Genomic DNA, 26890 nt, shown 5'->3' on the forward strand with positions numbered 1-26890 from the left:
CCCAAGACCCCCCCACCCTCCCCGCCCCAGTCCTCAAAGGCATCTTCCATCCTCGAGTTGGTGAGTCCTACTTTTGATACTTCTTTATCAGCAGAGAATTTGTCTAAAACAGCTGACATAAGGGCATACAGCCTCCATATCAAACATAAAAAAGTGAAATCTCTGTGTAATTTTTAAAGACTATCCAGGTGTCTTTTTGCCTTTCAAGGAATTTAACCAACTCAATTAAAGTGACATATGGGCACCATATGCTGAGACAGGAGGAGGTGAATTGAAGGTAAGCCTTTATTTTATGACACAGAAATGATGCTAATGGACCTAGACACTAGAGGAATAATGACCAATACATAATCTTGGGGCTGAGAAAAAGGGAGACTAAGCACCTGTTCAACTACACTCCTGCTCATTGCTAATGTGCATAACAACATTGTAAAAGTGGGGAACAGACTTAAATTACTAAGAATAGAAAGAAGTGATCAAAAAGTAGAGACATTATATTTTAAGGTAACTTTTCACTGTCTAAAACCCCTTGTCCTTCCAGAATAGGCATTACATATAACTGATACAGCCACTTTTTAAATTAACTGAAGGACCACATATATGGCAGTAACTTTTAATACTAAAAGTCGAATCTGATCTAACTCAAAAATAAATTTAAAAACTTAGATGCAAAACAATTAATGTAAATTGTGTAGCAGACACCGTGTTCCTGCTTTTTTTGGATTGGAGAATTTTGATTTTCTCCTCTCTAAGTACTAAGTTTACAAAGTCACATGTCCTCATTTATGAGGAATCTTAATAACATGCCTACACTTTAACTCAGTAATTGTATTTCTAGAAAGTTATTCTATAAAAATAATCCAAAATACAGAAAAGGGTTAAAATTCAGTAAGTTACTCATGATAGGAAACAACCTAATGCTTAACTCTTCACAAAAATAATGTTCACATATATTAATTTTTCTCAACAAAGACCCTGTTCCTCACCCAGCATTCATCCCTATAAATAGTACCACGTTCATCCACTCAGCTGCTCAAGCAACGACCCATGACATCTTCCTTTCCTCTTCTTTTTCTCACATCCCACATCCAAGTTATCATCATATTCTATTGACCCTACTTTCAAATAGCAAACCCCACTACTCATCTCTTTCACTGCTACCAACTTACAGCAAGCCACTATCATTTGCCTATATCACTACAATAACCTCTTAACTGGTATTGCTTCCTCCTCACAACCACAACCACCTACCATCCTCAGTCTACCCCCTATATAATAGCTTAAAAAAAAAAATCAGATCTTCTGCTCTTAGGTTTCCAATGGCTTTCCATCACCTCTCGATCAAAATCCAAAATCTTTACCATGGTCCATAGTGCCCTATATAATCTCATGCTCCAGATGTTATCTCTGGGCCTCTACACTGCTGTTTCTTCCACCAGAAATGCTCTTTCCCTAAAATCTGCAATCTCACTCCCTCACTTCTTAAGTTTCTACTTAAATGCCATTTTTTCAGATAAAACTTCCCTAGGAGCCCTAGCTAAAACACGATGCCAAGTCATTCCCTACCCCTTTATCTTGCCTCATTTTCATCAAGGTATTTATTACCACCCAATAGCATATATATATATATATATATATATATATTTTAACTACCTTTCTATCTCACAAAAAAGCAAGCTCCATGAGGACTGCAGGTTTAGTTTTCTCACTACCATATTCCCAACACCTAGAACACATATTAAAAACTTAACAAATAATCTGTCAAATTGTTACGTGAATATGAAATTCTTATAATAAAACAACATAAAACCATTTATTATTTAAGACGTTTCAAACAGCATAGGAAAAGCTAACATTACAACATAAAGTGACAAATGAGAATAAAATACCTTATACAGCACCTACAACACAGAAAAAAAGACAAAGGAAACTATACCAAAAAACAGTTATAGTAGATGTCTCTAGAAATCAGTCAAGATTACTAGAAACTTTCTTCTTTTTCCTACCCAAATTTTGAAAATAATGTTGCAGATATACTTTCATAATTAGAAAAAATTATATGTTAAAAGTTATACCTGATAAAATCCTACAACCTTTAAGCTCAGTACTTTTTGGGGGGAGGGGGGCCAGGCAGCATGCCGAATCTTAGCTCCCCTTAGTTCCACCAGAAATCAAACCTGTACCCCTGCAGTGGAAGTGAAGTCTTAGCCACTGGACTGCCAGGGAAGTCCCCAAGCTCAGCACTTTAAACAAACAACCAACTCTGACCTGGAGGAAGTTTGTGCTGGAGAAAATTAAAGGTTATTTTTTAATGTAAATTGAAGGTTCCCAATTAGTAGAGTGAGCAGATAGTTTATCATTCAAACTGGGTCCATTTTAAGAGTTACAGAGGGTTCAAAAAGTAATTAACAGGTGTTTAGTTGATCTACAATAGGTGTAAACTGAGACTTGTTTTGAGCAAACCAGGAAAAATAATCACCTTACCCATTATCTCCACGATAAAGTTCTATCTCTTCAGGACAACCTTAAAACCTCCAAAACTCATCTCATCTCTACTTCTGCTACAAAACCTAACACGCATGCCACACTTGACTGACTACTGACCATTCCATAAACCAGGCCTCTAATTCTTCACTTCCTAGGCCTTTTCTTCCCTTTTCTGCCTAGAAAAATCCTGTATCTTCCAGCTTAGTGTCACTTCCTCAATGAAACAACTTCTCTTTCTCCTATATAATAGCATGTTCATATCTCTAATCAAAGGTTCTTAACCAGAGCCTTCTGAATGGCCTGATGAACATCTGTGAAGCTCTGAAATTATTCGTAAACACTGGGTATATGCTCTTTTTTGAGGAGAAAGCGTTGCAACTATATTCAGATTCCACAAGTAATTTATAACCCAAAAGGATAAGAATTATTGCTTTATCATATCACTTGGATTTATTTACTCATATCTCTCACTACACTGTGAGTTTCTTTAAGGCACCCTATTTCCTAGGAATAAATGGCATGATGAAATGAAACATTAAAAAGATATGTCTGGGAATTCCCTGGCAGTCCAGTGGTTAGGACTCTGTGCTTTCACTGCCGAGGGCCCAGGTTCAATCCCCGGTCAGGGAACTAAGATCCCACAAGCTGCATGACGCAGCCAGAAAAAAACAAACAAGATGCGTCCAACTCCTCGATTCTCCCCTAAATTCCCTTAGGCTCAATGTAAGACTTCTGAAATCTGCTTCTAATTTTATTATCTTCATCCTCTAACCTTTAAATTTCCCTTCATTTATGAATCTGAATCAATCATGTAACATAAATATTTAAATTTCCTTCCATTAAAACCACTGTTCTCTTTTCTAAACTTTATTTTTTATATGTAATCAAAGAAGAAAAAGGTAAAATAAAAAATTTAAGTTAAAAAAGTGAAATTTATTAAAATTTAAGAAAAAACAGCCAAAAGAAAATTAAAACTCAGTATCCTAGAAGAATCACAATATTTACGCAAGGTGGAAAAAGGGAGGAAAAAAAACACAGGTGTACGAGTCAATCTATCTTAACAGAATGTTTCTTTCATGTCTACTTCTTAAATTAAGATGATGGGAGAAAAGATCTATTCACCTTATTATATACATCTAATTCTGTTCGAGTTTATTGAACATTTTTGTCAAAAGCCTATCATGTTCCAATCTAACAAACACTGCCTATAATATCATATCAAAGGTTCATGTGCGAAACACACACACAATCTGACAAAGAACCCGGAGGTACTCACCGTGCTGTACACTGCCGAGACAGTGGGAGTGAAGATTCGATCCTCAAGAGGCTGCTGCACAGGTCCTCTAGGAATTCTACAAGAGCGAGTTAAGGATAAGAGAACTCAAAAATGAACTGCTTTAGCAGTAAGAGCAAATCACAACCACAAAATTCTGTCTATGACCCAAGCTTTGTCATCCAATTAGTAGGGTTATACACTTACTTCTCCAGGGAAACTGTTAAACAAAGTATTTCAAATTTCCTAATGTGATTAGATCAATCTCTCCAAAAGCGATTCCCATGATAAACATTCCATGGAAACTCAAAACAAATAAAAATCATACAATAAGCCTCTCAACTTGAGGCCCATGATGAGAATTTAGCACCTTTACTTTCTAGAGAAAAAGACTAAGTATAAGCAGGATATTCAGGAAGATAAGACTAATTCATCAATGTGGAAATTGCTGACAAAGACCCAGTCTGTTCTGCTAACTACACAGGAATGGCAAATACAACTGTTTCCTTGTTTTCCTATTTTAGCTGCTACTTTCCCCCATATCTACCCACCAATTCCTCATTTAAAATAAATAAATAAATAAAGGCTCTCCACCACAATTTAAAATATTTCAACATGTTGTCAGGATATTCTTTAAAAGACAAAAGACTATCATTTTATTCAGCTTTAAAACTGAAAGACGTAAGCCCTTCTACCAGATAAGGTGATATTCTACCTCTTTAAGAATGACAACCAAAAGACTGGCACAAAAGATTAATAACAATTATCTCTGGATGACAGGATTATATAACTGTATTATGTGTCTTTTCTACAATAAATTATTTGTACAACTTAAATGCATACTTTAAGACTATAAATATAAAACCCAAAATGAGACAGAATCTTTTCTTCAACCTAACAAATATTTAATACTTCTCACATCATGTTCCTTTCTAATTCAATGAAACAGTTAGGAAGACAAAGTGACAGCTGCAAATAATAATTTTATATGAATGACCACAAGTTGCAGAGGTCTAAAAGAATCTTTAGAAGTAAAATTCTTTATATCCAAGTAGCAAAAGTTTACTGACGTGGGAGAGGCAAAACAAAACAAAACAAAAACCAATGCTTTAGTCATTCAAAACCAGAAACACTGTACCAGTCTCTAGACAGTTCTTTAAACTAGCAACCTCGGACAACAGTTGGATGCGTCCCCTACACACAAAGAACTGATTTAAAATGCTGCACTGAGAAATAACAAAGCTAAAGCATTTCACAAAGGAACTGCTTCATCCAAAGAAACTATATATATGTTTGCAACGTAGAAAACATAAGCCTAACAAGTCTCAGGACAGAAGTCCTTTATATTAGTTTGTCAATTCTTTCAGAATGAAGATTACCCCTAGCCGAAATAAAATTTTCTTTGAATTATAGCTTTGCACTGTGGTCACATGCATGGTAGAAAATATGAGGCCGTTCTTTCTTCTGCAAAGCCAACTGTTACTACCTTTTTGAACTAGGGCCCTCAAGTTCTCAAATGAGTTATAGGTAGTAGGCCCCAAGAGCTGAGCCATACCACTGAACCTTACAAGGAAAGGTTAAGGCTCCCAATTTCTATCAGTAACTTTACTGGCTAACAATATTACTGTAATTACAAGACTCCTAAAGAGACAATCATGTATCTGGCCAATATTCCAGTAACAATCATTCTTTTTCCTTGGTCACATAAAGAATACTGACTTCATCTACTTCCCTCTCTGAAAACTACCAACAGGATATTGTCAATTAATAAACTGTTTCTTAAAAGACCATCTGGATAAAAATACTTAAAACAAAACATAGTTCTATAAAAAGAATACTGAAAACAGAAGCAGGAGATCTGAACCTAGAGCATGTGGCAAGCCTAACCAACCATGTTGTCCTCAATGAACCATTTTATAGTATCTCCTGTAAACTGAGGCTCAGCCAGATCAAGTACAGTAATTTGCCCAAGTTAAAAAGGCTAACTAAGCTAAGCGGCCAGGCCAGGTTTCTTCTGTATTCTAAAGACAGTGTTCTTCCTATTACATCAACGTGCCCATGGGCAAAATACTTTATAGCACAGTGAAAAAAAAAAAGCACTACCACAACCTGGTCAAAATATAATTGCCCCTATCTTCCAGACAGAACTAAATTAGTAGTTTTTCTCATAAAAGAATCAATGGACTGTCACTCTAAAACTTCTGAAAAGTCCCAAATTCTTGGCCCAGGCTGAATCATCTGCCCAATGGCAAATGAACACTCACTACTGTAGACTGCGCACATAATGCATGAAACCAAGGGAACTTATTTTATGGAGCAATATTCTCCTTTAATTCCTGGTGGCGACGGTTACACATCTTCATAAATATCATTTAAAAAAAAAGGCACTGAATTGTGCACTTTAAAATTGTGAATTTTATGGTATGTGAATTATATCTCAATTTTTTCAATGGTATTTTAGTAATTTGCAACTAAGCTGTTTAGTCTCCCTTTCCACTAAAAAACCCTAGATAAATCAGTATGAGATAAGTACTGCTAGGCATTTTCTCCAGAAGCAGGTGGATTCAAAGAAATGGCACCCATGTAAAGCTCTTACACTACATACTGTCTCCTAACTCTGCCTACCATTAAGCTCATTACCAGCTCTCACCAAGCTCTGTACCTCCAGCATAAATCACTCCAGCATAAAACTCTGCCTCCCTTTCAGCTCAACATAACAAGCAAACAGCTTCTCATAGCACCACTTAAAATTCTAATTCAAACAATGAGCAGCATAATATGCACGTGCAGTGCTCCAGAATACACTGTTTTTATTTTTTAAATCTCATGACTGAAATACAGTAGCACACCCACTTGACACTTCTGTAGTTCAAATTGCTTTGATTTATATTATGTCATTAGGAAATACAAGCATAATCATTAGCAAGATTGGACAGCTGGTATGTAATAACTAATTAATAAGACTTAAGTATTGAGTTGGCCAAAAAGTTCGTTCCGGGTTTTCTGTAACATCTTATGGAAAAACCCAAACGAACTTTTTGGCCAACCCCAAATAGAACTATAAATGCAAAAAAAATCTAATTCCCCACCTTCTTTCCAATGAAAAAATAACAAAAGACAAATTTCAGAAACAAAAATTGAGGGTTAGAGTATTAAAACACAATAGAGTCTAAATCAATTATTATAGTACTCACTACATATTCTCCACATTAAATGTCAATTAGATAGAGAAAAAATTTTCAGAGAACAAATTTCACAGGAGAAATCCAAGGATCTATGGGGAGATTACATAATGATCTTAACGTTTCCTACTTACGTCATGAAGAGGAGACCTATCGATTTTTTGAGCTCAGATGTTTACTGAAATTTCAAGGATGATTAAATGCGATCAGTATGAAGCTTCTCAATCTATGGCAATCGTACCTGACCAGGGGTTTGACATACAGTCAGTACCTCCTCAAAAGGTAGATTTTGACAAATTAGAAAACAAGGAGTGAAACGAGAAGTGAAAACAAGTAGTGAAAGTCAATAGAAATCTTCCTCCAGTTTGCTGAAATACTGACATGCCATTTACAACTCCCAGGTGAATGTTCCTAAACTCTGCCCCACAACACTATAAGAAAAGCTGCTATCCCGATACTCAGCATAAGCAATATTCTTAAAGTAACAGCCTCAAGTTATCACTGACTCATTGCAAGAGAAAGCAAGGGTACAAATCCCTTTTCACAAACACTACTTTATTTTAGGCAACTCATTTCAGGAGATAAAAACAAGTAAATGACAGAGATCTTTTTCTGCATTATTTCTTACTTAAGCTTTAAGGCAAAATCGTTATATCAGTTGATTTATGCCTTCTCTACTTTCTCTTTCTTTCTACATACTTTTGATAATGAAAAGGATAACTTGTATAACATATAAGAATAAGGGCAGAATTTCTAAACTATACTGTATTTCACAAGATATCATACATGATTTCTCAAAAGAAAAACTGTTTCATACACAGTTGCTTTGGAAATTTCCCTTTAACATTAGTTCTGACCCATAAGGGATATGTCTTTCAAAAATGGAAGAAATTCAATTTAAATAAACCAGCATATTTTGAAAACAACCCTTACAAAAAAAATTTTAACCTAGCATTAAAAAGCAAATGGACTAGTCAAAGTGAATAAACACAGTCTACATAATGTTTAATTATTAAAAAAAAAAAATCCTGTGTCACTGTTTATGACATAGAAAATGATCCAGGTTAATTCAGAATGTTTTAAAAAAGTTTACGGAAGTCCAAAATTATATTCTTTGGAGTTTTTCAGATCTGCTGCAAATAGAAACTGATTAACTAACCCTCTTCTGCTGGGACAACCGGATAGACACATGCAAAAAAAATGACTGCATGCTTACCTCGCAGCATACACAAAAATTAACTCAAAATTGGATCAAAGACCTAAATGTAGAGGCTAAAAGTATAAAGTTTTTAGACGTAAACACAGAGATAAATCTGCATGACTTATCTCTATGTAGCAATGAATTGTTTAGATACACACCAGAAGAACAAGCAACAAAAGAAAAAAGATAAACTGTACTTCAACAAAATTAAAAACTTTTGTGCTTCAAAAGTCACCATCAAGAAAGTGAAAAAACGACCCACAGAACAGGGAAAAAATATTTGCAAATTATATGTGTAATGAGAGACACGTATCCAGAAAATAGAAAGAATTTTTACAACTCAACAATAAAAACACAACCCAATTTTTTAAATGAGCAAAAGATCTGAATAGACATTTCTTCAAAAGAAAATATACAAATACCTAAAAAGCAAATGAAAAGATACTCAATGTCATCAGGGAAATGCAAATCAAAACCACTGGGATGGGACTTCCCTGGTGGCGCAGTGGTTAAAAACCCACCTGCCAATCCAGGGGACAAAGGTTCAATCCCTGGTCCGGGAAGATCCCACATGCTGTGGAGCAACTAAGCCTGTGTGCCACAACTACGGAGGCTCTAGAGCCCACAGGCTGAAGCTACTGAAGCCCACGTGCCTAGAGCCCATGTGCCGCAACAAGAGAAGCCACCGCGCTGAGAAGCCCACACACTGCAACAAAGAGAAGCCCCCGCTTGCCGCAACTAGAGAAAGTCCGTACACAGCAACGAAGACCCAACGCAGTCAAAAATAAATAAATGAATAGTAATAAATAAATCTTTAAAAAAAAAAAAAGAATCTGCCTGCCAATGCAGGGGACATGGGTTCAATCCCTGGCCCAGGAAGATCCCACATGTCCTGGAGCAACTAAGCCAATGTGCCACAACTACTGAAGCCCATGCGTCTAGAGCCCGTGCTCCACAGCAAGAGGAGCCACTGCAACGAGAAGTCTGTGCACCACAACAAAGAGTAGCGCCCACTCACCAAAACTAGAGAAAGCCCATGTGCAGCAATGCAGACCCAACACAACCAAAAATAAATAAATTAAAAAAAAAAACCCCACTGGGATGGCTATTATTAAAAAGCCAGTATTGGCAAGGAATTGGAACCCTCATACACTGCTGGTGAGAATGTGAAATACTACAGCCACCATGACAGACAGTCTGACATTCCCTCAAAAGTTTAAACATTAAGGTACATTATGATGCAGCAACTTCATTCTTGGGTGAGTGACAGACTGTGTTAGCAGTGTGGTGTTTACTGAAAAAAGTTCACATATAATGGGCCCGTGCAGTTCAAATCCGTGTTGTTCAAGGGTCAACTGTACTAATACTAATGCTACAACACAGATGAACCTTGAAAACAGCCAAGTGAAAGACAGTTACAACAGACCACATATAATTTTTATGAAGTGTTCAGGATAAACTATAAACACAGAAAGCCTAGTGATTGCTTGGGACTAGGGGGAGATATGGAACCGACAGCCAAGAGGTATGGGGTTTCTTTCTGAGGTGATGAGATATCCTAAAATTGACTGTGGTAATGGTTGCACATATCTGTGAATGCACTAAAAACCACTGCACTGCACACTTTAAATGAGTGAATTTTATGGCATGTATATTTTATTAAAATAATGTTTTTTTTTAAATTAACCCTTTACTACACTGGGAAAAGCTTCATAAAAGATAAGGGCTAGAGCTGTACTACCAGAGACTGTAGATAATTAGGAGAAGCAAATTTCAGAATGGAGCCTTTGGCTGATAACAGTAAAGCATCCTTGGCTAATTTCTACTTACCTAAATGGCACCAAAGACAAAGCCCATCTCAAACCCAAGCACAAAACTATGCTGATAAGATTAATGCATGTTATTAACGAAAGATGAAACAGGAATGAATTAGTTTCAAGTAGCCAAGTGTAAGCACCAAGCATGTAAAATGTCCCAAAAAGCAGAACATCCTGAATGATCCAACCTAGCAACTACAGAAATCATAGGGGTCACAACTTCAGTAATTCTGTATGGACAAAAGCAAAACAGAAACTGTATTCTCAGACCTAAATACTATGACATATCTACTCCTACTTTAACCTTGGAATCTATAACAGAATGTGTTTAAAAAAAAAAAAAGATACCAATGTTTTAATACAAATTTTCCTTCATTGCTGCTTATTTTTTGCCACTAAAACTGCACAGAAATAAAACTAGCAAGTATTAATATTTGTTTCAATTCAATTTAATGTTGAGCTGTTAATTCAGGTCCAAAATCCTTTATTTATTCCAATAAATTCCACTGTTAGAAAGTTAATACAATGGTTATTCTGTATATTATATAAAACTTCCAGCAGGGTCTAAGGCAGCACCCTTTAATCAAGTACAGTAATATCTCTACCAAAATATATGAATATTGAAATTTCTGTATTTCTGTCCAGAGTTTTTGCCAGTTTCAGGAAACAATTAGTTTCCCCCAAGCTCTTTTGATTTTAGAATTGCAAGCCTACACCTTCTTTCCCATTGTGCTTAGTTCTAAAAGTCTCTGGAAATCACCACTTGAATGTTAACAACTAGGAACCATTATATTTCCTTTTTTTTTTTAATAAATTCAGAAACATTAATCTCCAAGTGCTAAGCCAGAAATGCCCTTGTTGTGACTCTGATTTTCTAACTCAGAACACAACTCACCACATACTACAAATTGATTTCTTGACAGTCATGTTTAAATCTACCCAGAAACATACTCTGCTAAGGTTTTGTTTTTTGTTTTTTTTAAAAAAAAAAAAAGATCAATACTGCCAAAGAAAATGGTTGTTAACATTTGGTAATTCTACTTTCAGTTTTTGAGGAAACTCCATACTGTTTATCATAGTGGCTGCACCAACTTACATTCCCACCAACAGTGTAGGAGGGTTCCAAAAAGTAATGAATGCATTATTACATGAATAAAGTTCAAATGTGAATTAAGTGAAAGAAAGCTAGATATCAAAACGGCTATGAGTCCATTTATATAACACTCTGGCAAAGGCAAAACTCTAGGGGCTAGGGCACGGGGGAGATTTTATCTAAAAAGAGACAGCACTATATGATCCAGTAATCACACTCCTAGGCATATATACAAACAAAACTATAATTCAAATAAATACATGCACCCTCTATGTTCATAGCAGCACTGTTTACAATAGCCAAAATGTGGAAGCAATCTAAATGTCCATTTACAAATGAATGGATATAGAAGATATGGTATATAAATACAATGGAATACTACTCAGCCATAAAAAAAGAATGAAATAATGCCATTTGCAGCAACATGGATGGACCTAGAAATTATCATACTAAGTGAAATAAATCAGAAAGAGGAATACAAATACCGTATATGATGTCAGTTTATGTGGAATCTAAAATATGACACATATGAACTTATTTATGAAACGGAAACAGGCTCACAAATATAAAGAACAGACTTGTGGTTGCCAAGGGGGGTGGGGAATGGATTGGGAGTTTGGGATTATCAAATGCAAACTATTATATACAGAACGGATAAATAATAAGGTTCTATTGTATACAGGACAGGGAAGCATATTCAATATCCTGTAATAACAGAAAAGAATATGAAAAAGAATATATATGTATGTGTGACTGAACTGTTGTACCGCAGAAACTAACACAAACATTGTAAATCCACTATACTTCAATAAAATTAAAAAAGAGAGAGAGAGATGGCACTAAAGGATTGTAATTAGGTGATGGAACTTTTCTGTATCATCAGTAATGGTGGGGCTGCCAAACTGCATTTGTCAGAATTCATAAAACTATATATCTAAAATAAGTGACTATTTAGTGTCTCCAAAAAGTTAAGCAACAGAGTCACCAAATGACAGCAATGTCACTCCTAGGTATATACCCAAGAGAAATAAAAACTTGTGCAAACAAAACTAATAAATTAATGTTCACATCAGCATTATCTACAACAGCCAAAAAAGCAGAAACAAATGTTTCCATCAACTATGAATGGATAAACAAAATGAGGTATAGCCATACAATGAATTTTATTTGGCAATAAAAAGAAAGGGAAGTCCTGATACATGCTACAACATGGATGAACCTTGAAAACACAATGCTAAGTGAAAAAAGCCAGTCACAAAGGACCACATTTTGTATAATTCCACTTACATGAAATGTCCAGAACAGGCAAATCTACAGACAAAAAGTATAAAAGAAAAAGACCAGTGGACGCTTAGGCCTGAGGGGATTGATGGAAATGGGGGAAGGAGCAATGACTGCGAAAGAATATGGGTTTCTTTTTGATGTAATCTAAAATAAGGTTCTAAACCTATGGTGATAGTTACACTAGTCTGTAAATATACTAAAAACCAATAAATTGTACATTTTAAATAGGTGAACTTTATGTTATGTGAATTATATCTCAATAAAGCTGTTATCAAAAAAGTAAATAACATATGTAATTTTTTTTTTTATTTACTATTTTGGGCTGTGTTGGGGGCTCTACCTTGCTGTGCACAGGCTTTCTCTAGTTGCAGAGAGCGGGGGCTACCCATTGCAGTGTGAAGGCTTCTCATTGTGGTGGCTTCTCTTGTTGTGGAGCACAAGCTGTAGGTGTGTGGGCTTCAGTAGTTGTTGCACATGGGCTCATCAGTTGTGGCTCCCGGGCTCTAGAGTGCAGGCTCAGTAGTTGTGGCTCACAGGTTTAGCTGCTCCTTGGCATGTGGGATCTTCCCAGACTAGGACTCAAACCCCATGTCCCCTGCATTGACAGGTGAATTCTTAAGCACTGCGCCACCAGGGAAGTCCTGTACGTAATTTTTAAACAAATTTCTTAAATAATAACATTAAAACTCCACGGTGGGGCAAGCAGTCTGTCTACCACTCTATCCCCAGACGCTAGAATATTGCAAAAAAAAGAGTCATAAACTCAAAGTGCTGCATAATCATGATCTAGTCCAACAGACTTATTTTTGAAGATAAGTGATTCGGGGGGGTGCACCACACCACGCAATTTGTGTGATCTTAGTTCCCTGACCAGGGACTGAACTTGGATCCCAGCAGTGAAAGTGTTGAGTCCTAACCACTGGACAGCCAGGGAATTCCCAAAGTCCACTACACTTAAAAGAAGTATGGCTCATCTTAAGCATCTACATGGCAAACAAAGAGGAGTTTTATGCAACAGCAATAGTAGGACAGGTACCCCACAGGAAAATGGGTAGCTGGATTTGTGCACTGAACTGAATTTCTTTCAATGGCAGAAAGAAATACAGGATCTTATACTCTCCTGAAACCCTGCCTAACGACCTTGCAATATGGAAAACTTGCCCTGCCAGCTTCTTGGCACTGCTCCTGACAAACCTCTCTCTTCAGTAATATCTGGAAAAGATCATTCTCTATCCACAGCCACCAAACCCAAGCCAAAGTACACTTATACTAAACCAGTGGATCAATACTGCTTATCAATATACCAAAGGCAAGACTACTTATAGTACCTAGAAATGAGTCAAAGTATTTCTGTACACTAGAAAAATGGTAACAGAGATCCAAATTTAACAGAAGAAATAACTTCATGAAATAAAGAATCATGGTTAATTCATCAACAGTGAAAACCACACCAAATTATACTTGGAAGGTCCTCATTGCTCTAGTCAATCTAACATCAACATCAAATGCAGAGGACTTCCTAGGTGGCGCAGTGGTTAAGAACCTGCCTGCCAATGCAGGGGACACAGGTTTGATCCCTGCTCCAGGAAGATTCCACATGCCACGGAGCAACTAAGCCCATGTGCCAAATAAATAAATAAATAAATAAATAAATAAAAGGTAAAACATCAAATGCAGGGATTCCACATACATAATGCACTCTGCTCCACAGGAAAACTCTTCAAATATCTGAGCACTGTTAATATTAATAAATCTTTTACATTCTTTTCCAAGTGAAACACTCACTTCCTTAGGACCACTCCTGGAAAGGCAGATGTGGTATAATCCTATCAGAGTAAAGTGGAAGGGAGATAATTTCCAATTATCAATGCAACCACAGATTGTGTAAGCTTTACTTCATAACTCTGCTTATTAATACATTGATGTTGTCTGTAATAAACTATTTTCCATGTGTGCTTTCTTTCCACCTAAAATTGTCACAAAGTCATGTCTGATTCATTCTGGGCATAACCTTAAGTAAGCAATCATTTGAATGTAAACAGAATACATTTGCACCTATTTAATTTCATCATGCAGATTCTGATTGATTTCATTTTTAAGTCTAATCCAGGGAACACAGTTTTGTGGGCATTAGCCTGCTGTGGGTCCCCTCTGCCTGGCAGAGAAATAACGCTCTTCTTTTAAAAACTCTCCTTCACCCAAAACTCTGTCTCTGAGATTTAATTCAGTCTCGGTGTACATCAGCTGGACTGGACCCCATGGCTAGAGTTTCTGATTCAGTTCCCAGGTGCTTAAGATACTGCTAGTCAAAGGACCACTTTCAGAACCACTGCTTTAGGATGCTGCTACTCCAAGTTTGGCTCTAAGACCAGCCATACCCAAGTTAACTAGAAATTTGTTAGAGATGCAGAATGTTGAGCCCCAGCTGAGATCTACCGAACCAGAATCTGCTTTCAAGCAAGTTTCCCAGGTGATTGATCTCATCTGCCACTGAAAACCACGTTGTATTGTGTCCTTGCATGGGATAGTGTTCCAGACATTTGAGATAAAACAGTGGACAATACAGACAAAAATCCCCATCCTCGTGGAGTTTATATTCTAGAAGGAGAAGACAGACAGTGAACAAAATAAATAAGTGAACGGGAACTCCTGCCTTCTCTGCAGCTTGGTAGCCAGGGGTGGAAGGAAACGGCAGCTAAAACCCCAAGTCAGCCCCTGTGCTGCCCTGTTCCACCATCTCATCTCTCCCGCCTCATATGTGGGATCTCAGTTCCCAGACCAGGGATCAAATCCAAACCCGTGCAGTAGAAGCAAGGATTCTTAACCACTGGACCACCAGTGCCAGGATGAGCAACCTCAGGAGTCTGGATTCCTCAACAAGAAGTCAAGTTGGAGGCTCTGGGGAGGGAGCACGGAGTTCAGGATGCTAGAACACTAGAGAATCCTCAGCCATAGGGAAGATTAACCACAGAAAATTCTCATGGAAGCCTCTATCAGCGTCTAGGACCTAGCTTCACCCAACTGCCTGCAAGTGCCAATGCTGGATACCTCACACCATATTACAAACAAGAGAGGAACACAAACCCACTCATCAGCACACAGACTACCTAAAGCCATATTAACCTCACAGATACCCTAAAACAAAGCACCTGACATGGCCCTGCTCATCAGAGGGAAAAGACTCAGAACCACGCACCAGAAAGCAGGCACCAGACCCTCCCATCAGGAAGCCTACTCAAGACACTAGACCAATCCCACCACAGTGGGGCAGAGAACAGAAACAAGTGGAATTACTACTAGGCAGCATAGGGAAAGGAGACAGCAAATACTATAAATTAGACAAAATGAGAAAACAAAGATACACCTTGCAGGCAAAGGAGCAAGATAAAAACCCACAAGTCCAAATAAATGAAGAGGAAATAGGAAAACTGCCTGAAAAAGAATTCAGAGTAAAGATGATCCAAAAATCTCAAAAACAAAATAGAGAAAATATAAGAAACATTTAATAAGGACCTAGAAGAACTAAAGACCAAACAAACTGTAATGAACAATGCAATAACTAAAATTAAAAATACTCTAGATGGTATAAACAGCAGAATAACCGAGGTAAAAGAAAGAGTAAGCAAGTTGGAAGACAGAATGGTGGAAATAACTGCCACAGAGCAGGAAAACAAAAAAAGAAAAAAAAGGATGGAAGACAGTCTCAGAGACCTCAGGGACAACAATAAGCACACCAACATTTGAATCATAGGTGTCCCAGAAGAAGAAGAAAAAAAGAAAGGGTCTGACAAAATACTTGAAGAGGTTATAGTGGAAAACTTCCCCAGCGTGGGAAAGGAAATAGTAAATCAAGACCCAGAAATGCAGAGAGTCCCATACAGAATAAACCCAAGAAGAAATACATCAAGGCACATATTAATCACACTAATGAAAATAAACACAAAGAAAAAATATTAAAAGCAGCAAGAGAAAAGCAACAAATAACATATAAGGGAAAACCCATAAGGATAACAGCTGATCTTTCTGCAGAAACTCTGCAGGCCCGAAGGGAGTGGTAGGATATACTGAAAGTCTTGAAATAGAAAAACCTACAGCCAAGAATACTCTAGCCAGCAAGAATCTTATTCAGATTCGACAGAGAAATCAAAAGCTTTACAGACAAGTAGAAGTTAATTCAGCACCACCAAATCAGCCTTACAACAATTGCTAAAGGAACTTCTCTAGGCAAGAAACACAAGAGAAGGAAAAGACCTACAAAAACAAACCCTAAACAATTAAGAAAATGGTAAGTGGAACATACATGTCAATAATCACCTTAAGTGTAAATGGATTAAATGCTCCAACCAAAAGACACAGACTGGCTGAATGGATACAAAAACAAGACCCTTATATGTGCTGTCTACAAGACCCAGGGACACATACAGACTGAAAGTAAGGGGATGGAAAAAGATATTCCATGCAAATGGAAGTCAAGAGAATGCTGCAGTAGCAATACTCATATCAGACAAATTATACCTTAAAGTAAAAACTATTACAAGAGACAAGGAAGGACACTACATAATGATCAAGGGATCAATCCAAGAAGATATAACAATTTGTAAATATCTAAGCACCAACATAGCAGCACCTCAATACATAAGGCAAATGCTAACAGCCATAAAAGGGAACATCGACAGTAACACAATAATAGTAGGAGACTTTAACACCCCACTTACACCAATGGACAGATCATCCACACAGAAAATAAACAAGGACACACAAGCTTTAAATGACACATTACACACATTGACTTAACTGACATTTATAGGACGTTCCATCCAAAAACTACAGAATACACTTTCTTCTCAAGTACACATGGAACATTCTCCAGGATAGATCACATCTTGGGTCACAAATCAAGCCTCAGTAAATTCAAGAAAATTGAAACCATATCAAGTATCTTCTCCGACCACAATGCCATGAGACTAGATATCAATTACACGAAAAAAAAGCTGCAAAAAATACAAACACATGGAGGCTAAACAATACATTATTAAACAACCAAGAAATCACTGAAGAAATCAAAGAGGAAGTCAAAAAATACCTAGAAACAAATAACAATGAAAACATGATGACCCAAAACCTATGGGATGCAGCAAAAGCAGTTCTAAAAGGGAAGTTTACAGAATACAATCCTACCTCAAGAAACAAGAAAGATCTCGAATAAACAACCTAACCTAACACCTAAAACAATTAGAGAAAGAAGAACAAAGAAACCCCAAAGTGAGCAACAAGAAAGAAATCATAAAGATCAGATCAGAAATAAATGAAAAAGGAAGGAAACAATAGCAAAGATAAAACTAAAAGCTGGTTCTTTGAGAAGATAAACAAAATTGATAAACCATTAGCCAGACTCATCAGGAAAAAAAGGGAGAAGACGCAAATCAACAGAATTAGAAATGAAAAAGGAGAAGTAACAACCGACACCACAGAAATACAAAAGATCATGAGAGACTACTACAAGCAACTATATGCCAATAAATTGGATAACCTGGAAGAAATGGATACATTCTTAGAAAAGTACCACCTTCCAAGACTGAACCAGAAAAAAATAGAAAATATGAACAGACCAATTACAAACACTGAAATTGAGACTGTGATTAAAAATCTCCCAACAAACAAAAGCCCAGGGCCAGATGGCTTCATAGGCAAATTCTATCAAACATTTAGAGAAAAGCTAACACCTATCCTTCTCAAACTCTTCCAAAATATAGCAGAAGGAGGAACACTCCCAAATTCATTCTACGAGACCACCATCACCCTGATACCAAAACCAGACAAAGATGTCACAAAAAAAAGAACATTACAGGCCAATATCACTGATGAATACAGATTCAAAAATCCTCAACAAAATACTAGCTAACAGAATCCAACAACATATTAAAAAATCATACACTGTGATCAACTGGGGATTATCCACAGAATGCAAGGATTCTTCAACATATGCAAATCAATCAATGTGATACATATTAACAAAGTGAAGGATAAAAACCATATGATAATCTCAACAGATGCAGAAAAAGCTTTTGACAAAATTCAACATCCATTTATGAAAAAAAAAACCTCCAGAAAGTGGGCATGGAAGGAAATTACCTCAACATAATAAAAGCCATATATGAGAAACCAACAGCCAACATCATTCTCAATGGTGAAAAACTGAAAGCATTCCCTCTAAGAAAAGGAACAAGACAAGGGTGCCCATTATCACAACTATTATTTAACATAGTTTTGGAAGTTTTAGCCACAGCAATCAGAGAAAAAAATGAAATAAAAGGAATCCAAGTAGGAAAAGAAGTAAAATTGTCATTCTTTGCAGATGACACGATATTATACATAGAAAACCCTAAAGACTCTACCAAAAAACTGCTAGCACTAATTGATCAATTTAGTAAAGTAGCAAGACACAAAATTAATGCACAGAAATCTCCTGCATTCCTATACACTAACAACGGAAGAGCAGGAAAAGAAATTAAGGAAACTCTCCCATTTACCACTGCAACCAAAAGAATAAAATACCTAGGAATAAACCTGTCTAAGGAGGCAAAAGACCTGTATGCAGAAAATTATAAGACACTTATGAAAGAAATCAAAGATGATACAAACAGATGGAGGGACATGCCATGTTCTTGGATTGGAAAAATCAACACTGTGAAAATGACTATATTACCCAAAGCAATTTATAGATTCAGTACAATCCCTATCAAATTATCACTGGCATTTTTCACAGAACTAGAACAAGAAATTTTACGATTTGTATGGAAACGCAAAAGACCCCAAAGAGCCAAAGCAATCTTGAGAAGGAAAGATGGAGCTGGGGGAATCAGGCTCCCTGACTTCAAACTATACTACAAGGCTACAGTGATCAACACAGTATGGTACTGGCACAAAAACAGAAATATAGATCAATGGAACATGATAGAGAGCCCAGAGAAAAACCCACACACATATGGGCACCTTATCTTTGACAAAGGAGGCAAGAATATACAATGGAAAAAAGCCTCTTCAATAAGTGGTGCTGGGAAAATTGGACAGCTACACACAAAAGAATGAAATTAGAACACTTCCTAACACCATACACAAAAATAAACTCAAAATGGATTAAAGAGCTAAATCTAAGGCCAGACACTATAAAACTCTTAGAGGAAAACAAAGGCAGAAGACTATGACAGCAAGATCCTTTTTGACCCACCTCCTAGAATAATGGAAATAAAATAAATAATAAATAAATGGGACGTAATGAAACTTAAAAGCTTTTGCACAGCAAAAGAAACTATAAACAAGACAAGAAGACAACCCTCAGAATGAAGAAAATATTTGCCAACGAAGTAACGGACAAAGGATTAATCTCCAAAATATACAGGCAACTCATGCAGCTTAATACCAAAAAAGCAAATAACCCAATCCACAAATGGGCAGAAGACCTAAGCAGACATTTCTCCAAAGAAGACATGCAGGTGGCTAACAAACACATGAAAAGACGCTCAACATCATTAATCATTAGAGAAATGCAAGTTAAAGCCACAATGAGGTGTCACCTCACACCAGTCAGAATGGCCATCATCAAAAAATCTAGAAACAATATATGCTGGAGAGAGTGTGGAGAAAAGGGAACCCTCCTGCACTGTTGGTAGGAATGTAAACTGGTACAGCTACTATGGAAAACAGTATGGAGATTCCTTAAAAAACTAAAACTAGAACTACCACATGACCCAGCAAACCCCACTCCTGGGCATATACCCAGAGAAAACCATAATCCAAAAAGAAACATGTATGATAATGTTCATTGCAGCACTATTTACAACCGCCAGCACATGGAAGCAACCTAAATGCCCATCAACAGATGAATGGATAAAGAAGATGCGGCATATATATACAATGGAATGTTACTCAGCCATAAAAAGGAATGAAATTGCGTTATCTGTAGTGAGGTGGATGGACCTAGAATTTTTCAGACAGAGCGAGTAAGCCAGAAAGAGAAAAACAAATACCATATGCTAACTCGTATATATGGAATCATCAGTACCATAAGAAAAAGGTATTCATGAACCCAGTGACAGGGCAAGAATAAAGATGCAGATGTAGAGAATGGACTTGAGGGCACGGGGTGGGGGGGGGGGTGGCGAAGGGGAGGCTGGGACAAAGTGAGAGAGTAGCATTGACATGTATACACTACCAAATGTAAAATAGATGGCTAGTGGGAAGTTGCTGCATAACATAGGGAGATCAACTCGATGATGGGTGATAACTCAGAGGGCTGAGAAACGGAGGGTGGGAAGGAGTCGCAGGAGGTAGGGGATTGGGGATATATGTATAAATACAGCTGATTCACTTTGGTGTACAGCAAAAACTGGCACAACAGGGTAAAGCAATTATACTCCAATAAAGACCTTAAAATAAAAAAATTTTAAAAAAACCTAATCCTACACTCAATTTGTTTTCATCTAAATTTCCCAGTAGTATTTGCAAGGATAAGAATTTCATCTTCATTTAAATCACTAGGGTGAAAAATACTAAAAGTACTTAACAGGCCAGTTCCTGTGATACTCCAGAAACCCTTCTCCTTGGCCAGAGGAAATGGAGTCCTTGTGGTCCGAACAGTATTAGGGTAATTCCAAAGAAGAAAAGCAGAGGTGAAAGATCCCTACTTCTTTGTACGAACCTACATAAGTTCAGGCTCACCCTCAGAGTTGTACATAAATGGGACAGATCCAAAGTAGCATATTAAAAGCTCTGAAAATAAACCAAGATTAAAACCCCCAGAGAGACAAAACTTGAGCCCTGAGCCTAATCAAGTTGATTGTCTGCTTTAAAAAATTTCTTTAATCACAATTCTCCAAGGATTATAAGAGGACCCTGAAAGTACAAAATAAAATTTTGGGACTTCCCTGGTGGTTCAGTGGTTAAGACTTCACCTTCCAATGCAGGGGCTGTGGGTATGATCCCTGGTCAGGGAGCTAAAATCCCACATGCCTCAGGGCCAAAAATACCAAAAAGTATAAAACAGAAGCAGTATTGCAACAAATTCAATAAAGACTTTTAAAATGGTCCATATCAAAAAAAAAAATCTTAAAAAAAGTTACAAAATATAAAATTTTAAATGTCCAGGATATAATCTGAAATCACTTGACATATAAATATAGTAAAACGTAACCAATTCTCAAGAATTTGCAGTCAAATCTAACAAGGTTGATTGCTTAAAAAATGCTCTCCAAATGATTCAGAATTTATAAAGCTTAACATTTACAGTGTCTAGGATACAATCCAAAATTATCTGACCTACAAAGAACCAAGAAAATGTAACCAATTCTTAGGTGAAAAGACAACTGACACATGCCAACCTTGAAAAGACTCAGATGTTAGAACTGTCAGGCATAGACTAAAGCAACTAGTATAACTATGCTCCAAGAGGTAAAAGTAGACACATTTGAAGTGAATGGAAAGACAGAAATCCTCAGCAGACTGATACATACTATAAAAAGAACCAAATGGAAATTATGGAACTAAATGATACAATATCTTTAAAAAATTCACTGAGTGGTATCAGTAACAAAAGGGAGATGACAGAGGAAAGAGTCAGTCAATCTGAAAATAGATCAAAAAAGAATAAAGAAAAAAACAATTACTAAACATAACAAGGAGATAAGGAGGCAACGGTGGAAAACAACATAATATGGAAGTTTGCAACAGTAAATTATAAATTGTTAATGTAACCCATGGGTCAGCAAACTTTTTCTCAAGACGCTAAATAGTAAATATTTGTGCATACGCGGTATTTGTATGAGGCTGAGAGCCATATGGTCTTTGTGACAACTGCTCGCCTACACTGCTGTAATGCAAAAGAAGCTACAGATAACACAAAATGAATGGGTATGGTGTGCTCCAATAAAACTATTTATAAGAATAGGCAGCTGGCTAGTGGGCCATAGGTTGCCTACCCCTCCCCTTTTTAAATATTTATTTATTTATTTATTTTTTATTTATTTATTTATTTGCTTGTGCTGGGCCTTAGTTGTGGCATGCGGGATCTTCGCTGCTATGTGCAGGATTTTTAGTTGTGGCATGTGAACTCTTAGTTGCAGCATGTGGGATCCAGTTTCCTGACCAGGGATGGAACCTGGGCCCCCTGCATTGGGAACACAGAGTCTTAGCTACTGGACCACCAGGGAAGTCACTGCCTACCCTTAATTTAACCTAATAAAAGTTTTCCCCAATACTCTGTACAAAACTACCCACTTAAGATTACAAATGTTCAATTATACAATAACTTCTGATAACACAAAGCTTAAATTCCCAAACATTAATTAAATTCATCCATGATGCAGATGAAAGAAGAGTTATAGTATTATGTTAATAGACTGATGCTAGTGAGATTCTTGAAATTATCATTAATAAAACAATGGTATTATTTGAAAAAATTAGTGTACCTAATGGCTTAAACTCAGCCTAGTTTTTAATTACTAAAATTCTGATATGCCAATAATCACATATAAATGTTAATTCAGTAACAATGACAGTGAATCCTTAAGTAATTTTACTCCATAACCTCAAGTACTAGTAGAAATAATAATAATAATAATAACAACAACAATGATAAAAACAAAGAACAGAAAACAAATGTCAGGAGCAAAAATAATTTTAGCATATCTATGCATATTAAAAGAAATAGGAAGACATATTTCGTTCCAATTCTCTTTCCTATTAAACCACCTTCAATAACACTAAAAATTAATATTAAAGTCAAGTATCTCATACTGTGCTTTTCATTCTGACAAATTTACTGTTCTAAAGAAAAGTATTTGCATGTATTTCTTAAAAATCTGTATTTATAAAAATACATTGGGGAGACTTCCTAGGTGGGACAGTGTTAAGGAATCCACCTGCCAATGCAGGGGACACGGGTTCAATCCCTGGTCCAGGAAGATCCCACATGCCACGAAACAACTAAGCCTGTGTGCCACAACTATTGAGTCTGCGCTCTAGAGCCCTCAAGCCACAACTATTAAGGCTGTGTGCCACAACTACTGAAGCCTGCGCACCTAGAGCTTGTGCTCTGCAACAAGAGAAGCCACTGAAATGAGGAGCCAACGCACCCCAATGAAGAGTAGCCCCCACTTGCCGCAACTAGAAAAAGCCTGTGTGCAGCAACGAAGACCCAACACAGCCAATAAATAAATTAATTTATTAAAAACAAACCAACCAACCAACCACTGGGGACTTCCCTGCTGACACAGTGGTTAAGAATCTGCCTGTCAATGCAGGGGACACAGGTTCGACCCCTGGTCCGGGAAGATCCCATATGCCGCGCAGAATAACTAAGCCTGTGTGTCACAACTATTGAGCCCACATGCTGCAACTACTGAAGCTCATGTGCTCCACAACAAGAGAAGCCACTGCAATGAGAAGACCGTGCACCGCAACAAAGAGTAGCCCCCACTCACCACAACTAGAGAAAGCCCGCGAGCAGCAACGAAGACTCAACTCAGCCAATAAATTAATTTAAAAACAAAACAAAAAACAACCAATTAAAACCACGGATCTCCCTATAGTACACTGCCTCACTAAATGCTTCCTAGTGTTGTGTTGTGTTTTGTTTTGTTTTTTGGCCATGCCTTGAGGCATGCAGGATCTTAGTTCCCTGAGCAGGGATCGAACTCATGCCCCTGCAGAGGAAGTGCAGTCTTAAGCACTGGACTGCCAGGGAAGTCCCTTCCTAATGTTTTGAGACAAACACTGTCATGGTTTATTTGATTTAATGTACTATAGCAACATTCGGAAATATAGTAGTCCAGTAGCCCAGTCCATATGGCCAGCAGCGCTCTGCTCCTATGCTGCCTTCTACTCACCTTCCCTGTCCCCTTCTAAACTCTGACTACTATCAGCTACCCAGTGCCCTACACAGAATATTCATTATTTAAACAGCAAGGAGACTGCCAAAAAGGAATGTTAAATTCTCCCTGCCCCCTAACTATTGCTCTACTTTTAAAAATTTTGTTTTAAGAGGATGGTAGAAAGTTATAAAGAATTCTCAATACAAAAGAGAATATAATTCATTTCACTTAGAGCAGGATGAGTGAATGGTAACTATAAGGACTGTCTAACAGTAGTGAAAGGGTTAAAGAGAAGAGGAAAGAAGAATGAAGAAATAAGATCCACCTCCCCTTTTTTAAAGTGACCAAAATCCTACTTTCCTGCCTAAGAGCATACTCACCACAGAATTTCCTAATGTTCTGTGCTCTAGAGACACTGGAGTCAGACAATCTTGGGTTCCACTCCTAGCTTTACCCTTTAGTACGCTGTGGAGTCAGAGCAGCTTCCTCGATTGTAAAATGGTAACATAAAACATTCATAAACTGCTCTAAGGATTAACTAAGTCACTACACCCAACACTCTCTGCGCAATGCCTGCCTGGTGTTTGACATTCAATCCCTATTAATTCCCTCTTCTAGCCCCCAAATTAGAAGTAATATGATACAACCATGGTCCGGAAAGTGGCATTAAAAGCACAAATGCAAGAAGTTGGCTTTTAAGAAGCTAGTCACCTCATTCATTCATTTTCAACAAATATTTTATGCGTAGCTACAAAGTAGTAAATAAAATAAACAAAGCCACCAAATTCATAGTGCTTACAATCTACTGGGGGAAGACAGACAACAAGTCAGTAAACAAACCAGATAATTAAAATGGTGAAAATGGAATGAAAATAAAAAGAATGATATGAGAAGTGAGTGATAGTATTCTGGATAAGGTAGAAGAGATAACATCTAAATTGGGATCTGAAGGGTGTAAATTATCCATTCTACAAAAAGCAAGGGAAAGAGCACTCCAGGAAGGGGGTCTCAAATGCAAAGGCCACAAGTGGAAAAGGGCTTCACTTGAAGATCATGAAACTAGTGGGGGGTGGGGGAGGGATGGATTGGGAGTTTGGGATTAGCAGATCAAAACTATTATATAGAGAGAATGGATAAACAGCAAGGTCCCACTGTACAACACAGGATATATTCAATATCCTGTACTAGGGCTTCCAAGGTGGCGCAGTGGTTAAGAATCCGCCTGCCAGTGCAGGGGACATGGGTTCGATTCCTGCTCCAGGGAGATCCCACATGCCGCGGAGCAACTAAGCCCGTGCGCCACAACTACTGAGCCTGCGCTTTAGAGCCCGTGAGCCACAACTGCTGAGCCCATGTGCTGCAACTACTGAAGCCCATGCACCTAGAGCCTGTGCTCCGCAACAAGAGAAGCCACGGCAATGAGAAGCCCGCGCGCCACAATGAAGAGTAGCCTCCACTCACCACAACTAAAGAAAGCCTGCGCACAGCAAAAAAAAGACCCAACACAACCAATAAAAGAAAGGAAGGAAGGAAGGAAGGAAGGAAGGAAGGAAGGAAGGAAGGAAGGAAGGAAGGAAGGAAGGAGGAAGGAGGGAGGGAGGGAGGGAGGGAGGGAGGGAGGGAGGGAGGGAGGGAGGAAGGAAGGAAGGAAGGAAGGAAGGAAGGAAGGAAGGAAGGAAAAGAAACAAAGAAGGAAGGAAGGAAAGAAAGAAAGAAAGAGGAAAAGAAAAAGGAAAAGAAAAAAAAGTTTGGTATTTTATTAAAAAAAAAAAAAAAATCCTGTACTAAACCATAGTGGAAAAGAAAATGGAAAAGAATATACATATATATATGTATAAATGAATCACTGCTGTACAGCAGAAATAAACACAACATTGTAAGTCAACTATACTTCAATAAAATAAATTTTTTAAAAAATCTTGAGAGTGAAGGGAGTGTGTGGGGAGTGGTAACCACAAAGTCTGGAAACTCAAGCAACAGCTACATCATTTGAAGTTGTGTAGGGCCTGGTAAACAATATGAATCTAAGATCAACAAGCAATAATGGCAGAGTTTAAAAAGAGGAGGGGCATAACATTAATAGTATTTTTTAAAGACCCTTCTGATTGTTTATGAAAAAACTGAATTGGAGAAGGGCAGGGAAGGAAATAAGGACACTAGTTAGGAAACTGTAGCAGTAGTCTAGGTAAGAGATGATTATGACCAGAAAGAGTACGACAGTAGAAATAAATGGAGAAAAGGCCAAGTTTAAATAGTAAAAGCAACAGGGTTTGCTAGTGCATAAGAGCAGAGGGGTGAAGGAAAAGAATAATCAAAGAAAGGCTTACAGATGTTTTAACTTGAGTAGCTAGGTAGATAGCAATATTATCTACCAAAACTGGGAAGGAACAGGTTGAAGTAGGGGTGAGAAGGAAATCAAGAGGTCTGAAATGCCAATTGGAAACTCAGGAGGAGATGTAAATACACAAATTGGATAAATGAATATGTAGGTCAGGCTAAAAATCTGATATAAAGATTTAAAGTCATCAACATAAAAATAGTATTTAAACCCAAGAGAAAGAAAGAAGCAAAGAACCACAGCCCTGAGGGCGAGACAGATGAGGAATCAGCAAAGTAGGAGGAAAATCAACAGATGCAGTAGTATTGGGGTACTCAAGGACCATATCGTTATTCAGGGAAGTGAAGT

General features: G+C 37.4%; 1 protein-coding gene across 8 annotated transcripts in view; it reads right to left on the reverse strand.

The window, feature by feature from the left end:
• The window catches only part of EIF4G3 (eukaryotic translation initiation factor 4 gamma 3), a 342848-nt gene that overhangs the window by 245588 nt on the left and 70370 nt on the right, over window positions 1–26890 (reverse strand). For all 8 annotated transcript variants that reach the window (XR_009047966.1, XM_057698680.1, XM_057698671.1 and 5 more), the window contains exon 2: window positions 3764–3839. Coding sequence is in view for 1 of the 8 variants with exons in the window: in XM_057698783.1 (XP_057554766.1) it covers window positions 3764–3839 (76 nt within the window). In the remaining 7 variants the exon portion in view is untranslated. The remainder of the gene's footprint in view (window positions 1–3763; window positions 3840–26890) is intronic.

This window comes from Hippopotamus amphibius, chromosome 1, assembly GCF_030028045.1.
Source record: "Hippopotamus amphibius kiboko isolate mHipAmp2 chromosome 1, mHipAmp2.hap2, whole genome shotgun sequence".
NCBI classification, from domain to species: domain Eukaryota; kingdom Metazoa; phylum Chordata; class Mammalia; order Artiodactyla; family Hippopotamidae; genus Hippopotamus; species Hippopotamus amphibius.